This window comes from Thalassophryne amazonica, chromosome 5 (assembly GCF_902500255.1).
Source record: "Thalassophryne amazonica chromosome 5, fThaAma1.1, whole genome shotgun sequence".
Lineage (NCBI taxonomy): Eukaryota > Metazoa > Chordata > Actinopteri > Batrachoidiformes > Batrachoididae > Thalassophryne > Thalassophryne amazonica.
The window spans coordinates 127483334-127504212 of record NC_047107.1 but is presented as its reverse complement, the minus strand read 5'-3'; the positions used below and the strand labels follow the sequence as shown (position 1 = coordinate 127504212).

Below are 20879 nucleotides of genomic sequence, written 5' to 3'. Positions count from 1 at the left end.
TCTTGGTTGCACTCAAAACATTTTAAAGCAGCTCCTGTAATTTTCAGATTTTATTTATTGCCATTAGCAGGTCGCCAAAGATTAGGTTTAGTCCACTCTAAAGCTGTCAAAATTAAAAAATGTTACATAAAGTCATCACCAAGATTGGGTAGGATTACATGTATGTATGTACATACATTTGGATTACTTGTAATCTGGTTACTTTTGGATTACATGTCAAAGTAATCCTACCCAACCGTGGTCATCACAACTCACTTACTGGATAACAGTCACTAGCAAGAGTCATTGGGAGATGACATACCCCCCGGTACCCACAAATCAGTAATACAGGGTGACCCCCCCAAAACCAACCAACCATTAAAAATTGTAATAAATCCTACAAAAGCCCCGCAAATTTCCCCAATGTCTTTGTCAACCAAGGAAAAGACATTTTGCCTGGAGGCCTATTTTGAACATGGCTTTTATGCAAAGTGACCAAGATAAAGTTTTGGGAATGATCCTACACAGACTGAAGTTTAAGTCCTTTGTAGGATGTATTACGGGATACGTTTTACGGGTTCAGCTTGTTTTACTGGGTTAGCCTGTACAAAGTGTCAGGATCACCCAAATACACCCTTTTGTTCAATATGAACGGAATAGTGGTTCTTGAGATATTACACCAACAAAGGTTGGGAATGATAACCTCTTAAATATCTTGCTGTGACACTGAAATTGGCCCCAAGGTCAACATACACGACTGATGTTGAGGGATCACCCAAGTACACAGTTATGCTAAATATAAATGATACCTGTCAACTGGTTCTTGAGATTTCACCCTAAAAAGTGAAAACGGACGACTGGACGAACAGGCTGATTTCATACAGGGGGATAAAAAAGGGAGAGTTAAACCAGATTGTTTTTTTTAATGCAGCATTTGTCCACATGAGGGTGTTGAGCTCTTCTAAGTGGGGTGGGGCTTCAATAAAGGATCTTGGATGATTGCACAATATTCTCTCAAATAAGAATTCTTTTATCAATACATGATCGCAGTTGCTGCCTCCCATAAAAACAGCACAGTTGTGTCTGCGATGAGAAAACCATCAACTTAACAGAGCCACAACATACAGAGGATGGAACCCAGCAGCAGAGCTGGACAATGGACATGACCATTTACATAACATTTACATTCCACATTCACGTTTATTCAATTTTCAAAACTTGTATTTACATATTTAAAATTTTAAAGCCCATTTACCATTTTTTGGGAGCCTGACAAACCGGACACATTCACTTTGCAAATTCTTAGTTTCAGAATTTTAGGCACTTTACAAACCCCAAATAAAATAAGATCTCAAGGGATTTAAAAAAAGAAGAAAAACAAGACCCAGACAAAATCCTCAAATCCAGCTGTTCCCAAACTCAACTTGAAACCCCGTAGAAACGGATTAAACAGTTACTTAATACCACTGCCAGAGGACGAAGTATAAAAATATTCTATATTATTTTAGATTTATTGAAATTCACACACAAAAAAGAGCAATAAATAAAATATCTTTCTGTATGCTGAGATAAAACATTACAAATCAATTTAGAAATATTTTCACTAAACACTATGATTAAGACATGTTGGGTTAAAAGAAATCAGACAAGAAGTCAACTGAACTAACACAGCAGAGTTTTCACACTTTAATATAAATGTGGCACATTTGTTTTTTGTCATTTTTTTTTTTTTGAGTTGAAGTAAAATATGTTAAACTTTGCAGAAAAAGGAAAATGTGGTATATCAAGATGCTGATCAAACAGCATGATTATTGCACTGATGCACCTTGGAACAAAAACAAGTGTTGCATTTATGTTTTTGTTGGTTTAATATACATGTATATATCCAAAGTGTAACATGATTTTAATAGATTCCAGGAGCTTCAGAAATGAGCAAACACTGCAAAAATCTTCAAGGTTAAAAAATTAATGTGGTCAAACAACATCCTGTGTTCATGTCTAGAAAACTGGAATATGTCCTCAAATACAAAATTGTCAGCTCGGTCCCAACAAACCATTTAGACAGAAACAAATCTGTGCTCATCAAATGAAAGTGATTTTTTTTTTTATCTCCATGTATGGATAATTGTTCTCCCCCAATATAAAATAAGCCTTGCTTGAATTTTCTGCAAGTTTCAATCACTAAAACCAACTTTCAAACTGACGTTACGCATCATTTGAAGAATAAAAAAAAAAATAAAAATAAAGCAAAGAACAAACTGACTTCTGTTACCATATAATAAACAAACTAAATATGTCTGCATATTTGTTTTCATTACATTTTGCTTTAACCTGCTCATAAATATAAAAATAACAGCAACTTAAAAAAAGCAGAGGACCGACTGTGTGTCTTATTTCAGAATTCTGTCGACATGTTTTAACATTCTCCTTTATATCTTGTGTGCTGATCCTGGTTCTGGTTGTGGGTGTGGATCGGTTGATGCTCGTGCAGTTCACGTGTTGCAGTCGTGGGGACAGCTCTCATCGTAAGAAGGCGGAGCCTCTGCAACACAAAGACCACACGGGCTAAATATTAGACATGAAACATCATGAGCAGGATGACATAAGGAGCAACGAGCCCCAAGGCTGAACAGTTTGGGGTTCAAAGTATTACTCAAGGACACGCCCACAATTAGGGCTCAAACCCAGATACCCTCCAGGAAGTAGCCAACGAGCTGAATCATCCAGCAGGACGGAACAAATCCTGATATAAAATGAACTTCAACATGAGTTAATAAGACGTGAAGCCTGCTGCTCTGTGTCCAGAAGACGCCACACATTTCCTGGCTTCAGTGAGCGGCGGCAGCAGCAACTTATGAGCGAAAGTCAAACAGAAACGGCATGCACGCTTTTCTACAAAAACTCACACAGTGACAGAGAGTAAGAGTGGAGCAGTCATGCTGTGGAGAAGACAGAGACACCAGCAGTTATTTAAAGGGGTGATACGCTGGGAAAAAGTGCAGAAAACCAGCCTGGAAGACGAGCAGCGAGTCAAAACCTGTTTCACCAAAACAGCACCATCACTTACAACATGGACTTCAAGTCCGTTCCAGCAGCGTGGAGGTCTGAGCAGACTCCCTCTGGAAGAGGTTCAGGACAGGGGCAAATATTACTTGTTACAAAGACGGCTCTAAAATTCAGTGAGCTGGGCGGGGCTTTTCTGTGGTCTTTGAAATGCGGAGGGAAACACCTTTGTTTAAACAGTGTGTCAACATTATGGACAAAGCTTAAAGGAGGAAACCGCCCCCCCCCCCCCCCCCCCAAAAAAGGTGCAAAATAGAGAACAGAGAGCTGGATGTGTGCAGGATCACAGTCAGGAAAATGCACTGAATGGCTGTAACTGATGTTTCCTCACAGTCGGAGTAACACGCCTCACCCGACTGTCCCTTCATCAATGCCCGTCAGACTTTCTGCCAATGAACCTGTATGATCCAGTAAGCATTTAGAATACACAGGTCTTGTGAAGTACTGTTAAGGTCATCAAGAAGTGCAGGAAAAAAAAAAAGAGATTAGTGCCAAGTGTTCAGTACCAAAAGATTAGAAAAATGTAAAATAAATTTTTTGATGAGGGATTCTTACGAAATTGCAGTTTGACTTCTGAAACTATGAGACCACTATTGTGACTTTTATAGGTCACAAAGGTCAAGGGTCATAGCATAAAATAAAAGTTTATACAACTTCATAAGAAGTCAGGTATTGTACCAATATACGGATGTCAGTAATCCAACATAGATGTTTGGCGGTTGGTATACATTTGGTATATCCATTAAGAAATTATCAACTCTTTCAAAAGCAATTTTTTTTTTTTTTTTTTTTTGTGAAGGTGGAATAAATAGCGACTGATAACCACCTCACTCAACACTCAATGTATTCTTGGGATTAGGAACAGCTGCTGCAACATATCCATTCCATCGGTGTGAGCTGCTCAAATCAGACTTTGCCAGACCAGACCTTCGGTTTCAAGTAGGGCTGTCACAATTAGGAATTTCTGGAGACGATTAATTGTCAGGCAAATAATTGCTGTATGAAAGCCTTGTTAATATTAAGCTCTGTTCCTTCTAAGTTCTGTTGCTGCTGGCGCTTTAAGAGAGGCGGAGTTTCACCTGAGTTTTTTTTTTTCTGCTGCCTGTGCATGTGCAGCCTGCATGATCAGGGTGTGGCATGAGGAGCAGTTACAGAGCTGTGTGTTTCTCTCCTCTTGCTGAAAACGTGTAAATGAGAGATGTAAGTACCAGCTGATTTATGTTATCACCAACATGTATGCATCCTGGAGATTATTTGTTTATTTATCCAGATATTTCTTGGTTTGTTCTTAATGTTGGCTCTCACCGCGGTATTGTATCACTTCCTGTTCCAGAGCACAGCGGTGTTTTTCTGTATCTGTTAGCTGTTTAATCTGCGCAGTTAGATTGATCTAGTTAACTAGATAACGACTTGTTTCGCAGTGTAATCTTCACGTGCCTTAACTAAAGCACTCCATCTGCTGAATCACCTCTAAATTATTTACACATTATTCACTTTGTGTTTTTAGGAATCCACTAGCTTAGCGCAGCTACTAGCTCTTAGCCAGTTTAGCATGGCGGCTTCTCCTGTCTCTCCTGCATTTTTCTGCTCTGGGTGTGAAATGTTTAGTTATTCCTCGGTCTCCTTTAGCAGTAACGGTACTTATGTAATAAGTGTAGCTTATTCGTAGCTTTGGAGGCCAGGCTGGGTGAATTGGAGACTCGGCTCCGCACCTTGGAAAATCCTACAGCTAGCCAGGCCCCTGTAGTCGGTGTGGACCAAGGTAGCTTAGCCGCCGTTAGTTACCCTCCAGCGGATCCCGAGCAGCCGGGAAAGCAGGCCGATTGGGTGACTGTGAGGAGGAAGCGTAGTCCTAAACAGAAGCCCCATGTACACCGCCAACCCCTTCACATTTCTAACCATTTTCCCCACTCGGCGACACACCCGCCGAGGAACAAACTCTGAATATTGGCGACTCTGTTTTGAGAAATGTGAAGTTAGCGACACCAGCAACCATAGTCAGTTGTCTTCCGGGGGCCAGAGCAGGCGACATTGAAGGAAACTTGAAACTGCTGGCTAAGGCTAAGCGTAAATTTGGTAAGACTGTAATTCACGTTGGCAGTAATGACACCCGGTTACGCCAATTGGAGGTCACTAAAATTAACATTGAATCGGTGTGTAACTTTGCAAAAACAATGTCGGACTCTGTAGTTTTCTCTGGGCCCCTCCCCAATTGGACCGGGAGTGACATGTTTAGCCGCCTGTTCTCCTTGAACTGCTGGCTGTCTGAGTGGTGTCCAAAAAATGAGGTGGGCTTCACAGATAATTGGCAAAGCTTCTGGGGAAAACCTGGTCTTGTTAGGAGAGACGGCATCCATCCCACTTTGGATGGAGCAGCTCTCATTTCTAGAAATCTGGCCAATTTTCTTAAATCCTCCAAACCTTGACTATCCAGGGTTGGGACCAGGAAGCAGAGTTGTAGTCTTACACACCTCTCTGCAGCTTCTCTCCCCCTGCCATCGCCTCATTACCCCATCCCCGTAGAGACGGTGCCTGCTCCCAGACCACCAATAACCAGCAAAAATCTATTTAAGCATAAAAATTCAAAAAGAAAAAATATAGCACCTTCAACTCCACCACAGACTAAAACAGTTAAATGTGGTCTATAAAACATTAGATCTCTCTCTTCTAAGTCCCTGTTAGTAAATTATATAATAATTGATCAACATATTGATTTATTCTGCCTTACAGAAACCTGGTTACAGCAGGATGAATGTTAGTTTAAATGAGTCAACACCCCCGAGTCACACTAACTGCCAAAATGCTCGTAGCACGGGCCGAGGGGGAGGATTAGCAGCAATCTTCCACTCCAGCTTATTAATTAATCAAAAACCCAGACAGAGCTTTAATTCATTTGAAAGCTTGACTCTTAGTCTTGTCCATCCAAATTGGAAGTCCCAAAAACCACTTTATCTATCGTCCACCTGGTCGTTACTGTGAGTTTCTCTGAATTTTCGGACCTTTTGTCAGACTTAGTGCTTAGCTCAGATAAGATAATTATAGTGGGCGATTTTAACATCCACACAGATACTGAGAATGACAGCCTCAACACTACATTTAATCTATTGTTAGACTCGATTGGCTTTGCTCAAAATGTAAATAAGTCCAACCACCACTTTAATCATACCTTAGATCTTGTTCTGACTTATGGTATGGAAATTGAAGACTTATCAGTATTCCCTGAAAACCCCCTTCTGTCTGATCATTTCTTAACATTTACATTTACTCTGATGGACTACCCAGCAGTGGGGAATAAGTTTCATTACAGTATAAGTCTTTCAGAAAGCGCTGTAACTAGGTTTAAGGATGATTCCTTCTTTATGTTCTCCAATGCCATATACCAACACAGGGCAGAGTAGCTACCTAAACTCTGAGTGAGATAGATTATCTCATCAATAGTTCTATATCCTCATTGAGGACAACTTTGGATGCTGTAGCTCCTCTGAAAAAGAGAGCCTTAAATCAGAAGTGCCTGACTCCGTGGTATAACTCTCAAACTCGTAGCTTAAAGCAGATAACCCGTAAGTTGGAGAGGAAATGGCATCTCACTAATTTAGAAGATCTTCACTTAGCCTGGAAAAAGAGTCTGTTGCTCTATTAAAAAGCCCTCCGTAAAGCTAGGACATCTTACTACTCATCACTAATTGAAGAAAATAAGAACAGCCCCAGGTTTCTTTTCAGCACTGTAGCCAGGCTGACAGTCAGAGCTCTATTGAGCCGAGTATTCCTTTAATTTTAACTAGTAATGACTTCATGACTTTCTTTGCTAATAAAATTTTAACTATTAGTGAAAAAATTACTCATAACCATCCCAAAGACATATCGTTATCTTTGGCTGCTTTCAGTGATGCCGGTATTTGGTTAGACTCTCTCTCCGATTGTTCTGAGTTATTTTCATTAGTTACTTCCTCCAAACCATCAACATGTCTATTAGACCCCATTCCTACCAGGCTGCTCAAGGAAGCCCTACCATTAATTAATGCTTCAATCTTAAATATGATCAATCTATCTTTATTAGTTGGCTATGTACCACAGGCTTTTAAGGTGGCAGTAATTAAACCATTACTTAAAAAGCCATCACTTGACCCAGCTATCTTAGCTAATTATAGGCCAATCTCCAACCTTCCTTTTCTCTCAAAAATTCTTGAAAGGGTAGTTGTAAAACAGCTAACTGATCATCTGCAGAGGAATGGTCTATTTGAAGAGCTTCAGTCAGGTTTTTAGAATTCATCATAGTACAGAAACAGCATTAGTGAAGGTTACAAATGATCTTATGGCCTCAGACAGTGGACTCATCTCTGTGCTTGTTCTGTTAGACCTCAGTGCTGCTTTTGATACTGTTGACCATAAAATTTTATTACAGAGATTAGAGCATGCCATAGGTATTAACATAGGCGGTTCTTTAACTAGGCAAACCTAGGCATTTGCCTAGGGATTAACATAGGCGGTTCTTTAACTAGGCAAACCTAGGCATTTGCCTAGGGCCTCAACCAAATCTGCCCTCCATAGGGGCCCCCAAATCTGACCATCCCAGCCACAGTAAATACACAAAAAAACTAATCTTAATTTGTTACTGATGTAAAGTAACAAAACATATTTATATTAAAAAAACACGAAATATCAGCACAATACTGAATTAATGTCTAAATAATAGTTGTCTAAGCACACATACCCCCCTCCGTTGCTGTGCATTGGACTAGTCCATAATATGATGACGTAGCAATATGCGACTTCAAACCAAAGCAGAGGGAACTGCATGCGACTAGGTGAAAATGAAGCGGAATTATGAAAGCGATTATGCTAAAAGAAAGAAACGGGCAGAAATCAAAAGAATTGCCGATGCACTGCCGAAATTAACGTCCTTTTTTACACCTCCTGCTGCTACAGCATCCGCTGTAGCTCTTGAACTTGCGACATGCTCAGGCTCCGCTGTTGAGGAAAATGTTGAAGTGGAGGAGGAAGGAGAGGTGGCTATGGAAGCCGAAGCAGAGGAACAGGTGACTCTGGATGATGCAGAAGAAGACAAAGATGATTTGGTGGTGAGTAGGTATACGCCACCTCAGCCGTTAACCACCAGCAGCGGAGACAATTTAATATTAGGCGACGACCCTGCACATTGGCCAGAAAAGTTGACAGACTCCGAGCGTTGTTCAATTGTACAGAAAGGACCAGTGCAAATACGAGGAGATTTCCCCCAGAACAAACAGGGCAGACGATTTACAAACACGTACTACTATTTGAACATGAAGAATGACGAAAAAATCCAAAGGTCCTGGCTTGTGTACAGCAAGACGAAAGACCGCGCTGTTTGGAGATTGCAACAAACAGCGGATCAGCTCCGATGGCACAAACGATTGGAAAAATTAATCAGCCTTCCTAAAAGATCACGAGAAATCTGCCAATCATCTTGCGAATATGGCTGCTTGGCGAACTCTATCAACGGCTTCAAACAGGTAAACCATAGATAATGTGGGTTCCATACTGCTGCTCACCACTTTTCTATGATATGAAGACTTTGAGAAGACGACAACAGTAAGACTTTGCGTTTACAAATGCTTGTGCGCTCTCTGTCTCGCTCTCTCTCTCACACACACACACACACACACACACACACCCCCACACACACACACACCCCTGTTTTGCCACTCACTCACTCACTCAACACTTGAAGATTGAGAACTTAACTAGCTGCAAACCCAATCTCTCTCTCTGTCTCTCTCGCTGTCTGTCTCTGTCTCTCTCTCTCTTGCCTGTTACTCACTCACTCACTCAACCACTGCTCTGCCTGTCTCTCACAGCCACACAGCCAGTTATTCCTGTCCACACACAATCTTTTCTTCAATCCTGTTTAAATGTAAATAGTGGTTTTCATGGACTCATATCCATTTTGTATTCTAGTTCTGTTAAGCGTAAGATCATTTTGTATCTCTGGCAGTGGAAATATTTGATTTCACATGTATTTGTTTCATTAACACATGGAGATTGTGAGCTCTCTCTTTCTGTCTCTCTCTCTCTGGTTTGATCTGAATAATAAACATCATTTTGGCAAATGCTGGAGTAATCTGAAACTGTTTTTAATGTGGAGAGTTGAGACTGTTGTGAAAGTGTAGGAACACGGACCCACAACAGGGGGCGTAAATGAACGGACAATGGAGGAAGTCAAATAAACACTTTACTGTTGTGAAACAAGCACAACAATCACAACCAATAATAATAATTGTAGCGATAAGTCAATCACAACGGTGTCGTGTGGGCAGGCTCGAAGGTAGGAGACGTCCGTCCAAGCCGAACCGGAACCACACGATTTCCTCCGCCACCGAACCCCGGGAATACTGGAGCCGCCAAGTCCCGAACTCCAGGTGGCCACTGCCTCCACTTGTCGGATCCGGTACTGCTGGCAAGGAACAGAAACAGTCAGATGTGGGTGCGTCTGCACCCAGCAACACGTGGGGTGAAACACCACCTCCACCTCTAGTCAGGAAAAACACTGTAGGAATGTAAGTACTTATCCGTGTAGCAATCTCCTGCTGTTCTTCTCTCTGTACAAAGGCAAAAAGTATTTTCTAGTCAAAGAATAATTCGCTGGCTGGATATGTTACCTTCTGGGTCGAACGATATCTCGGCAAAGAGGTGGAGATGTCGTCTGGCTGATATACCGACACTGATCCGACGAATGGTGACAGCTGTCAAAGATGATGAGCGGCAGCTGTCACTCTGGCTGCTCCTGTGAGGCGGCAGCGCCCTCTGGTGCCTGGAGCCCGCACTCCAGGCAGGGTGCCCTCTGGTGGTGGTGGACCAGCAGTACCTCCTCTTCAGCGGCCCACACAACAGAGACCATTGTTAGTGGCAGTGCACTACTGGTTTATTGTGATTCTTTAATCTCAATTTAAAGCAAGGGTATTGGGATGGTTATTTGGTTTATGTGTGTGTTTCAAGAATGAGGGCCCCATGTCTATATTTTGCCTAGGGCCCCAAAATGGCTAGATCCGCCCCTGGGTATTAAAGGCACTGCGCTGCGGTGGTTTGAATCATATTTATCTAATAGATTACAATATGTTCATGTAAATGGGGAATCTTCTTCACAGACTAAGGTTAATTATGGAGTTCCACAAGGTTCTGTGCTAGGACCAATTTTATTCACTTTATACATGTTTCCCTTAGGCAGTATTATTAGACAGCATTGCTTAAATTTTCATTGTTATGCAGATGATACCCAGCTTTATCTATCCATGAAGCCAGAGGACACACACCAATTAGCTAAACTGCAGGATTGTCTTACAGACATAAAGACATGGATGACCTCTAATTTCCTGCTTTTAAACTCAGATAAAACTGAAGTTATTGTACTTGGCCCCACAAATCTTAGAAACATGGTGTCTAACCAGATCCTTACTCTGGATGGCATTACCCTGACCTCTAGTAATACTGTGAGAAATCTTGGAGTCATTTTTGATCAGAATGTCATTCAATACGCATATTAAACAAATATGTAGGACTGCTTTTTTGAATTTGCGCAATATCTCTAAAATTAGAAAGGTCTTGTCTCAGAGTGATGCTGAAAAACTAATTCATGCATTTATTTCCTCTAGGTTGGACTATTGTAATTCATTATTATCAGGTTGTCCTAAAAGTTCCCTGATAAGCCTTCAGTTAATTCAAAATGCTGCAGCTAGTGTACTGACAGGGACTAGAAGGAGAGAGCATATCTCACCCATATAGGCCTCTCTTCATTGGCTTCCTGTTAATTCTAGAATAGAATTTAAAATTCTTCTTCTTACTTATAAGGTTTTGAATAATCAGGTCCCATCTTATCTTAAGGACCTCATAGTACCATATCACCCCAATAGAGCGCTTCGCTCTCAGACTGCAGGCTTACTTGTAGTTCCTACGGTTTGTAAGAGTAGAATAGGAGGCAGAGCCTTCAGCTTTCAGGCTCCTCTCCTGTGGAACCAGCTCCCAATTCGGATCAGGGAGACAGACACCCTCTCTACTTAAGATTAGGCTTAAAACTTTCCTTTTTGCTAAAGCTTATAGTTATGGCTGGATCAGGTGACCCTGAACCATCCCTTAGTTATGTTGCTATAGACTTAGACTGCTGGGGGGTTCCCATGATGCACTGAGTGTTTCTTTCTCTTTTTGCTCTGTATGCACCACTCTGCATTTAATCATTAGTGATTGATCTCTGCTCCCCTCCACAGCATGTCTTTTTCCTGGTTCTCTCCCTCAGCCCCAACCAGTCCCAGCAGAAGAATTATTATTAATTATTGTATGGCCTTGCCTTACAATATAAAGCGCCTTGGGGTAACTGTTTGTTGTGATTTGGCGCTATATAAATAAAATTGATTTGATTAACTCAGTTAACTGAATCGGTTGTTGATTCATTTGCACTCCTGATTTCTGTTGCTGTTGGTATGCACTGAAGATTTATATTCTGATTTATGTTGTTGTTTTTACCTCCTGTTAATGAGGTTTGTTCATTATTATTATTGTTCATGGTTATTCTTCGCCAGATGATTGACATGCTAAGTTAGCACCCTGTAACATGCTGTGTTAATATCCGTGTATGATTTTACTGATATACTGCTTACTGTGTTGTGTTCACAGAACCACGTTCTTCTGATTAAAGCCCATATAACTCCTGAACTGCATCCGTAATTCTCTAACCGGAGTCACCGGCTCTAATCTGCGCACCCGTGGAGATCCAAACTCTCCATTACACTGGTCCTTTGAGCCGAGTAGAACTCCTCCACGACACTATGGATTCAGCAGAGCCAGGCGTTACTTCTGCTACCCAGGACGCCCCAGAGAGAGCGGCATCCACCCCGCTACCTGAGTGACTACCTGGTGGGCTCTGTTCCTCAACTAGATGAACCTCCAAATAATCTAGCTCATCCATCAGGGCAACGGGCTAGCAATTCGAGTTCCTCCTCTGTGAGGAGCAAGCACATGTCACACACATCCAGATGCCGACCTCGTGGGTCACAGGCGTCACCTGAAGGTAGTGGGACGTCACGCCACTCTACAAGACTGTCTACCTTCAAGGCTGGTTCAGGTTCCTATCCGAGCTCCTTTCGCTCAGCAGCGAGTATACACCCCAGATATGCTCTGTCGCCGGTTCAGGAAGCAATACTACAGGAGAGCATCCACCGCTTGGAGCTTGTAGAATTGCAGAGCCAAATCATAGAGGACAGCAACGCTGACCTGGAGTATCAATGCCTAAACACTCAAGCTAGGGAAGCCCAACGCTTACAGCAGGAAGCACAAGAAGCACGGGAAGCCATTGCTAAACGTCTCGACAGGCAGGGACGGCTCAAAAAGAAGGAGAAAGAATTCCAGGTAGCCAAGCTGGTTACCTCCCTACTTCAAGAGCCAGAGGGGAAAGGGACTCGTAGTGGCACGGCGTCACCCAGGAGCTGCCAGTCTTCACCAGCTCTGGTTGCTCCACTCCCTGTCAACTATAAAAGCGCAGTCCACTATTCTTCTGCCCCTCATTTATATGCTTCGTCACCTAATCACGATGCAATAGGTGACTTGCCCAGTAATTTCCCTTACTCACAGCCCTCTCGAACTAGAATACCTGATCATGACACTTCCATGCCCACGTCTTCATACGTGGGACCCTCACTACCACCGCCTCTCTTCGAGCATCCCCCTGCGCCACAGAACATGCAGCCTCCACCAGCTCAACCAGTGATGCAACACCCATTCCCTCAACCTGCTGGCGTCTCTCCTGCAATGCATCCACCATCGCAGGTGACTCTTCCTGCTGCAGCCACCACAGCATTTCACCCAGCTCGCACCATGCCTGCTCACTCTGAGCTCCCTATCATGTCACACCAAGCCTCTGCAGTTCCTACTGCTATTCAAGGCCCACAATATTTCGCAGCAGGACCACATTTTACTACCAGTTCTGCTCACCCATACCAGCACATGAACTCTGCTGCAAACCCCATGGTCCCCATTCAACCTTCACTCCCACCAGAGCATCTAGGCTCAGGCACCATGAGTACCTCTCTTTATGGTATTCCTCAGCCAATTCTCCCAGTATTTGAACGTGACCGTGAGCGTGACTCTGCCCTTCTCAAAATGGCCCTGGATAACTTGATGGGCAGCCATGGACACCTGACTGAACAATATAAATATCAGGTGCTTCTGGGCCACCTGAAGCTGCCTAGTGCTCTACACCTGGCAAAGGCTTACATGTATGACACCCGGCCTTACACTGCAGCTTTACAGGCCTCGCAGGATAAATACGGTCAACCCCGGCAGCTCGTCCAGTCAGAACTAGGCGCCATCCTCAACTCACCTGCTATCAAGTTTGGTGACTCTGAGGCCTTTGAATCATTTGCCCTCTGTTCAATCTCTACTAGGCATGCTTGGGACACTTGAAGGACCAAATGGATTCGAGCTGAGGTGTGGATCCCACGTGGATCGCCTTCTGAGCAAGATGCCACCATCTTTCAGGGATGGTTTCATTGAACATTGTCTTTACTTATCCTAAGTAAAGGTGACCAGGCTTTGGAAACCTACGCAGTCTTGGATGATGGCTCAGAATGAAGCATCATTCTCCCTCAAGCAGTGCAGCAACTGAATTTTTGTGGCCGACCAGAGACCCTCTACCTACAGACCATCCAGCAGAATGTCGAACAGCTCCAGGGCAGTTCTGTATCGTTTGACCTTTCTCCAAAGTACATGCCCTCCCAGAGGTACCGGATCCACAAGGCCTTCACTGCCGAAGGTCTGAATCTTGCCGAATACTCCTACCCAGTGGCTGCACTCCAGCAAAGATATAAACACCTCAGAGGCCTGCCCTAACAGCCAGTTGACCATGTTCGTCCAATGCTCCTTATAGGTTCAGATATGCCACATCTCTTGGTTCCCATAAAGCCAGTTCGTGCAGGACCCCCAGGTGGTCCTATTGGTGTCTGTACCCAACTAGGTTGGTCGCTCCAGGGTTCTACCAGTCTAGCCCAGCCTACCTAGACCTCACAATGTCTCCGCATCTCCACTGTTTCCCCTGCTACTGAGCTCTTTATGAACACTGAGCGCCTCTGGCAAGTTGACACGCTCCCTTATGGAAACAGGAAGGCAGTCACCCGCTCCAAGCAGGACCAGCAAGCCGTTGCCATGCTCCAAGCATCCACCACCAGGGTCGAGGTTGAGGGCGTCCAACGGTATGCTACCCCCTTACTCAGCCGAGCTAAGGCTACTCCACGCAATGAAGGAAACAGTGCTGCCCTGTCTTTGTAGCATCGAGCAAAGACTTGCCAAGGACCCGAAAAGAGCAGAAGTCTACTGCAAGGAAATATGGAAACTGGAAGAGAATGGTTATGTGGCTAAGGTACCACCAGAAGAGGCTAATCAGACTGCCGAGTCCTGGTACATTCCTCACCATATGGTGAACCATAATGGTAAGGACCGGATAGTCTTTAATTGTTCGTTCCAACACCAAGGTCAGTCCTTGAACAAACTTCTTCTCCCTGGACACCCACTTGGACCTACTCTGCTAGGCATTCTCCTCAGGTTCCGTCAACATGCTGTGGCAGTGAGCGGAGATATTAAGAGCATGTTCCACCAAATCTGCCTTTTACCCGCTGACAAGCCAGTGCTATGTTTCATCTGGAGGAACATGGAGAGAGAGCAGGAGCCGACTATGAGTGGCAGGTCCTTCCATTTGGGACGACATGTAGTCCCTGCTGTGCCATCTACGCTCTCCAGCAGCACATTCGAGATAGTGCAGAGTGCCAGCTTGGGTTGGCAGAGACAATTGAGCAGTCCTATGTGGACAATTGTCTGTACAGTGCATCCTCTGCTGAAGAGGCCAAGAGCCTGGTTGATGACCTATGCCAGCACCTATGCACTGGAGGGTTTGAGGTCTGCCAATGGGCAAGAAATGTTCCTACGGTCATCGAGCACCTCCCACCTGAGGCATGTTCTGAAAGCAGCGAGCTGTGGCTCTCTAAGAGCAGTACTGATCTTCAGGAGCCTACTCTGGGCCTACGTTGGAACTGCCTGAATGATTCCTTGGGGTATAAGCATCGCCCTTCGGAGGCATCAGTGCCTACACCGAGGAGCCTTTACCATGTACTCGCCTGTCAGTACGACCCCTTGGGGTACACTGTTCCATTTACCACCAGGGCTAAAGTCCTGATCCAAGACCTGTGGAAGGAGAGGATTGGATGGGACGATCCAGTTTGACCTCAATCTCTGCTGGACAGATGGCGTACTTGGGAACAGGAACTTCTGCACCTCATCCACCTAGAGTTCCCGTGAGAGCATGTACCGCCGAATAGACACCTGCATGGTCACCAGGGAGCTCCATATCTTTTGTGATGCGTCAGAACGAGCATACAGCTCTGTTGCCTACATGCGGACCTTAAATGACCACCTACAAGTTCACGTTTCTTTTGTGCTTGCCAGGTCTCGAGTAGCCCCAAAGAAGCAATTGTCAATGCCCCACCTTGAGTTGAGTGCTGCCCTAACTGGTGCACAGCTTGCCAATGTTCTCCAGGCGGAGCTCACTGTGCCCATCCATCCAATCGTTCTGTGGTCTGACTCCACCGCAGTACTCTACTGGATCAAGTCAGAGTGCTGCAGGTACAAGGTCTTTGTTGGCACAAGAGTCGTGGAGATCCAGAACCTGACTGAGCCTGATAGCTGGAGGTATGTGACTTCACCAACCCGGCAGACGACATAACTCGTGGTTTACTCCTGGTTGAGCTGGCAAGCCCACATCGATAGTCAAGGTCCAGAGTTTCTCCAGTTACCTGAGGATGATTGGCCCACCATGCCATTCCCCAATCCTGAGTCTGATGACAGCAAGCTACAGAAGTCTGCTATGGTTGGGAATTTGACTAATCTTACCTGATCCTCAGCTCCCAGCTGTCGAAGATTTTTCCACATGGAAAGATCTCATTGAAGTCACAGCCAGGTCCCTTGACGGGGCAGCCAATCCCCAGACCAGCAATCAGCCTTGTGAAGCAACTGACTACTTCGCCAAAGCCCAGGTAGACTCATTCCCTGATGAGCTCAAGTCCAACCGGCCACTTCCATCTGACAGTCGCTTAGGTGCTCTGTCTCCTGAATATGATGAAGTTACTGGTCTTCTCAGGGTTGGCGGTCGTCTTCGCCGAGCTGAGATCTTGGAGATTGATACTATCCACCCGATAGTCTTGGATCCGCACCACTGCCTAACGAAACTGATCATCTAACACTATGACAGTGCTCTTCTGCACCCTGGACCACAGCGGGTACTTGCTGAACTGCGACGGAAGATCTGGGTTCTGCGGGGAAGAGATAAGCAAGCATCAACACTCCTGTCAAGAATGTCAGCTGTAGCAAGCTAAGCCTGACGTGCCCAAGAGGGCCGACCTCCCATCTTCTCGCTTACGTCTGTACAAGCCCCCATTCTACTCCACAGGAGTAGACTGCTTCGGGCCGTTCCATATCAAGATTGGGAGCTGAAATGAGAAGAGATGGGGGATCTTGTATAAGTGCATGACAACCCGCTGCCTGCATCTTGACCTCCTTGAAAGCTTGGACTCTGATGCCTTCTTGATGTCACTCCGATGCTTTATTTCACACCGTGACACACCCTTTGCCCTTCTCTGTGACAATGGCACAAACTTTGTTGGAGGAGATTGAGAGCTGCAGGATGCCTTTGCTGCAATGACACCACAACTGAAGGAGCAGTTGGCCAAGCAAAGGATCACTTTCCGCTTCAATCCACCAGTGGCTCCTCACTTTGGGGGAACTTGGGAGAGGGAAGTAAAATCCATCAAGACCGCTCTAAAGGTCATTCTCAAGGATCAGACAGTGTCTGAGACTGTTCTCCGTACAGTCCTCATTGAAGTTGAGGGCATCATGAAGGCAAAACCACTTGGTTACCTCTCCTCAAATGTGGCAGATCCCCTTACTCCCAATATACTCACAATGGGACGCCGGGACTCATCCCTACCACAAACGGTCTACGATTCTACTGACCTAATTGGCACCTGTCGCTGGAAACACAGCCAGGTGTTGGCTGATCACTTTTGGGCCACCTTCATATGCCACTACTTACCAGGTTTGCAAGAAAGGCAGAAGTGGAGAAAGGATGGAAAAGAGCTGTCAGTCGGTCAGGTGGTTCTCATCGTAGACCCGCAGCTTCCTTGGGCACTTTGGCCAGTGGGGAGGGTCATACAGATGTATCCTGGGGCTGACCATCGTATCCGTACTGTGGCTGTGCAGGTGAAGGACAGAACATACCTGTGGCCTGTGTCCAGACTGGTGCAGCTCCCAAGCCTTCCAGATACAGAGGACTCTTAATAACCTTTCCTATGTTCAAAAGGTCTAAGAAGACTTTTGGGGCTGGCTGTGTATGAAAGCCTTGTTAATATTAAGCTCTGTTCCTTCTAAGTTCTGTTGCTGCTGGTCCTTTAAGAGAGGCGGAGTTTCACCTGAGGTTTTTTCTGCTGCCTGTGCATGTGCAGCCTGCATGATCAGGGTGTGGCATGAGGAGCAGTTACAGAGCTGTGTGTTTCTCTCCTCTTGCTGAAAACATGTGTAAATGAGAAATGTAAGTAACAGCTGATTTGTTATCACCAACATGTATGCATCCTGGAGATCATTGTTTGTTTATCCAGATATTTCTTGGTTTGTTAAATGTCAGTTAACTGAATCGGTTGTTGATTTATTTGCACTCCTGATTTCCGTTGCTGTTGGTATGCACTGAAGAGATTTATATTCTGATTTATTTTTACCTCCTGTTAATGAGGTTTGTTCATTATTATTGTTGATGGTTATTGTTCGTCAGATGATTGACATGCTAAGTTAGCACCCTGTAACATGCTGTGTGTTAATATCTGTATCATTTTACTGATATACTGTGTGTTCACAGAACCACGGTCTTCTGATTAAAGCCCATATAACTCCTGAACTGCATCTGTGATTCTTTAACCGGTGTCACACTCCCGTAGTGTCACCGGCTCTAATCCGCGCACCCGTGGAGATCCAAACTCTCCATTACAATTGCGATTGACGATTATATTGTCTATTTTTTTCTTTTTATTCTATCATAGTATGATTACACAACTCTGGAAGAACATTTGGCTTCTCAGAGTGGAGAGACTGGGAATAGTGCAACATTTTTATTTTTATCTTCACTTTACATACAGTCCCAACTTTATGATTTGTGGTTTTGTTGAATTTCTGAAATTACAGAACTGCTATAAAGAACAGTGTGAACATTTTATTGTTTTAAAACTTTGTGGAGCAAACACCAAACTCTTATAAAGAAGGAAAAACACCTGGACATGTTCAGGAAAACTGATAAACTTAACTGAACAATGCAGGCTGGTTAGACTCCATGTTTTTTTTTGGATAAATACATCAGAATACAGTAAGAGGCAACTCACTTTAAAATAATTAAAACATAGCTACAGCTTAACTTTGAAAAACAGAAATCAGCAGCTTGTATTTTTATTCTGACTCCAGTTCATTTTAGTGTGAAGTCATCCTTTTTCTCATCAGTCACGTTTTGTGCTTGAACACTACATTAAGCTCAAGATTGAACAAATACATACCTTTGGAAAATAAACAGCTGTTAAAGTTCAGCTTTTTGTGATCTGTGCCTCTGCACAGCTTCTCCACAGCAGGGTTTTTTTTTTTTTTAAACCTGTGTGTAATTTTTGCTCAGTTCATTTATATATTCTCATTTTTAAAGATGTTAAGGATATTTTACCGTTTATTTCATCTCGTGATGTCATAAATTCAGTATACAATGCGCAGATGGTGTGAACAGGTCTGTGCCGTCAGAACCACACATGTAGAGAAAGTACAGAGAATAAAGGCAGCCCCAAGTTTTTTTTTTCCACTCGGGTTAAAATCCTCTCTCTGCTCCGCGCTCGCTGTCTTAAGTGCACTGATGGTTCACAGCAGAACGTAATGTCTCGTGCCTTCGTTCAGAAATCTCACTCCCTCGCAGTCTGGAGCGAGGGAGGGAGCACACGCACACCTCCTTTGGTAAACTACCCCTTTTAAACAGCTTTGAATAAGACGGCCACTGTTTTAATCCGCCGTCTTATTCAAAATTTGAACGTCCAAATAACGGCAGGACGGCTCGCTGCCTAAAACTATGAATTGCGAGGAAAAAGACTTAAATAAGTGACAACTGTTAAATTAGTAGTTAATGATTTCAATCGTCAATGTAGTCGTGACTAGTCGTGGCAGCCCTACTTAAAACTGAAATGCATCCACAGCGGTGTCGTGGTAAGTGGCTTTGGAACCAGAACCTCCTCACGCTCCATGTTATTATCCGAGCCTCGCTAACCATCCGACCAAGACGAGAGGAAACAGAGTGAGTGAGGCAGCGAGGCTGCGTGTGGCTGCTGCTGCACGATGACATCATATTCTGAGTCCTTTTATGCAACTTTGTGGATAAAATAAGTCACGGTAATCACGATTATGAAAAATATTCGCGAATATGAAAAACAACAGCGATTGGCGAATATTGTAATAATTGTGACTGCACTAGTTTCAAAGTGGCAGACTGAACTCTTGGCTCCATCAGAGTGCATGCAGGCATGTGTCAAGCTGCAGCAGCTAATCACAGGGGCAACAATAAGCTAAGTTCAGCTCATTTTTACAGCTGTGAGCAAATGCCCCTCTGTGTTCTTGAGGATGACTCTGCTTTGGTGCTTGACTTGGTGCCACCGATAGAACTGCACTTCATGCTAGGTGTTGTCAACAATCTTTATGATTGTCTTGATGGAAGACTCAAGAGTAAGGGAAGCAAAAGATTAGGCAGCTTCCCTGGGACTCGCCAGATCAGCCCACTATGGAGGACAGTTCAATGGCAACCAGTGCAGGACTTTATTGTCCAATACTGACAGCCTTGGCAGGAGCTTTAACTGTTGGAGCACCAGTCCTGGATGCCTTTGTATCCTTGAACATGGTCAGAAAATCTTGCTTTGGGATGACATTCAGTGCAGATGTTCAGGTTCATGTTGCAATGTTTGCCGAGGCCTTCTTGGAACTTCACTTGAGTGTCACTCCAAAATTTCATGCAGTCTTTGTGCATGTCCCACAATTCCTCCACCGCCAAAAGTCTACAGGACTGGGATACTGGTCAGAGCAGGCTTTGGAGACAGTGCATTCAGACTTTGATACAACCCCTGGCAATAATTATGGAATCACCGGCCTCGGAGAATGTTCATTCAGTTGTTTAATTTTGTAGAAAAAAAAGCAGATCACAGACATGACACAAAACTAAAGTCATTTCAAATGGCAACTATCTGGCTTTAAGAAACACTATAAGAAATCAGGAAAAAAAAAAATTGTGGCAGTGTAACGGTTACTTTTTTAGACCAAGCAGAGGAAAAAAATATGGACTCACTCAATTCTGAGGAATAAATTATGGAATCACCCTGTAAATTTTCATCCCCAAAACTAACACCTGCATCAAATCAGATCTGCTCGTTAGTCTGCATCTAAAAAGGAGTGATCACACCTTGGAGAACTGTTGCACCAAGTGGACTGACATGAATCATGGCTCCAACACGAGAGATGTCAACTGAAACAAAGGAGAGGATTATCAAACTCTTAAAAGAGGGTAAATCATCACGCAATGTTGCAAAAGATGTTGGTTGTTCAGTCAGCTGTGTCTAAACTCTGGACCAAATACAAACATGGGAAGGTTGTTAAAGGCAAACATACTGGTAGACCAAGGAAGACATCAAAGCGTCAAGACAGAAAACTTAAAGCAATGTGTCTCAAAAACCGAAAATGCACAATAAAACAAATGAGGAACGAATGGGAGG

At 44.0% G+C, this 20879-nt stretch overlaps 2 protein-coding genes across 2 annotated transcripts in view; one reads left to right on the top strand and one right to left on the bottom strand.

Annotated features, from left to right (window-relative positions):
- Positions 1 to 1154: 1154 nt before the first annotated feature.
- The window catches only part of arrdc1a (arrestin domain containing 1a), a 60946-nt gene continuing 41221 nt past the window's right edge, over positions 1155 to 20879 (bottom strand). Inside the window, exon 8 of the mRNA XM_034171330.1 lies at positions 1155 to 2521. Within this exon, the coding sequence (XP_034027221.1) occupies positions 2500 to 2521 (22 nt within the window). The 3' untranslated portion in view covers positions 1155 to 2499. The remainder of the gene's footprint in view (positions 2522 to 20879) is intronic.
- LOC117511301 (arginine-glutamic acid dipeptide repeats protein-like) lies at positions 4169 to 17969 on the top strand. Its single transcript, XM_034171328.1, has 2 exons — positions 4169 to 4242; positions 11686 to 17969. The coding sequence occupies exon 2, from the start codon at positions 12028 to 12030 to the stop codon at positions 13468 to 13470; it is 1443 nt and encodes a 480-aa protein (XP_034027219.1). The 5' UTR covers positions 4169 to 4242; positions 11686 to 12027; the 3' UTR covers positions 13471 to 17969.

Coding starts and splice junctions, on each gene's coding strand:
- LOC117511301 (XM_034171328.1), top strand. CDS start 12,028: ATGTCACACACATCCAGATGCCGACCTCGTGGGTCACAGGCGTCACCT.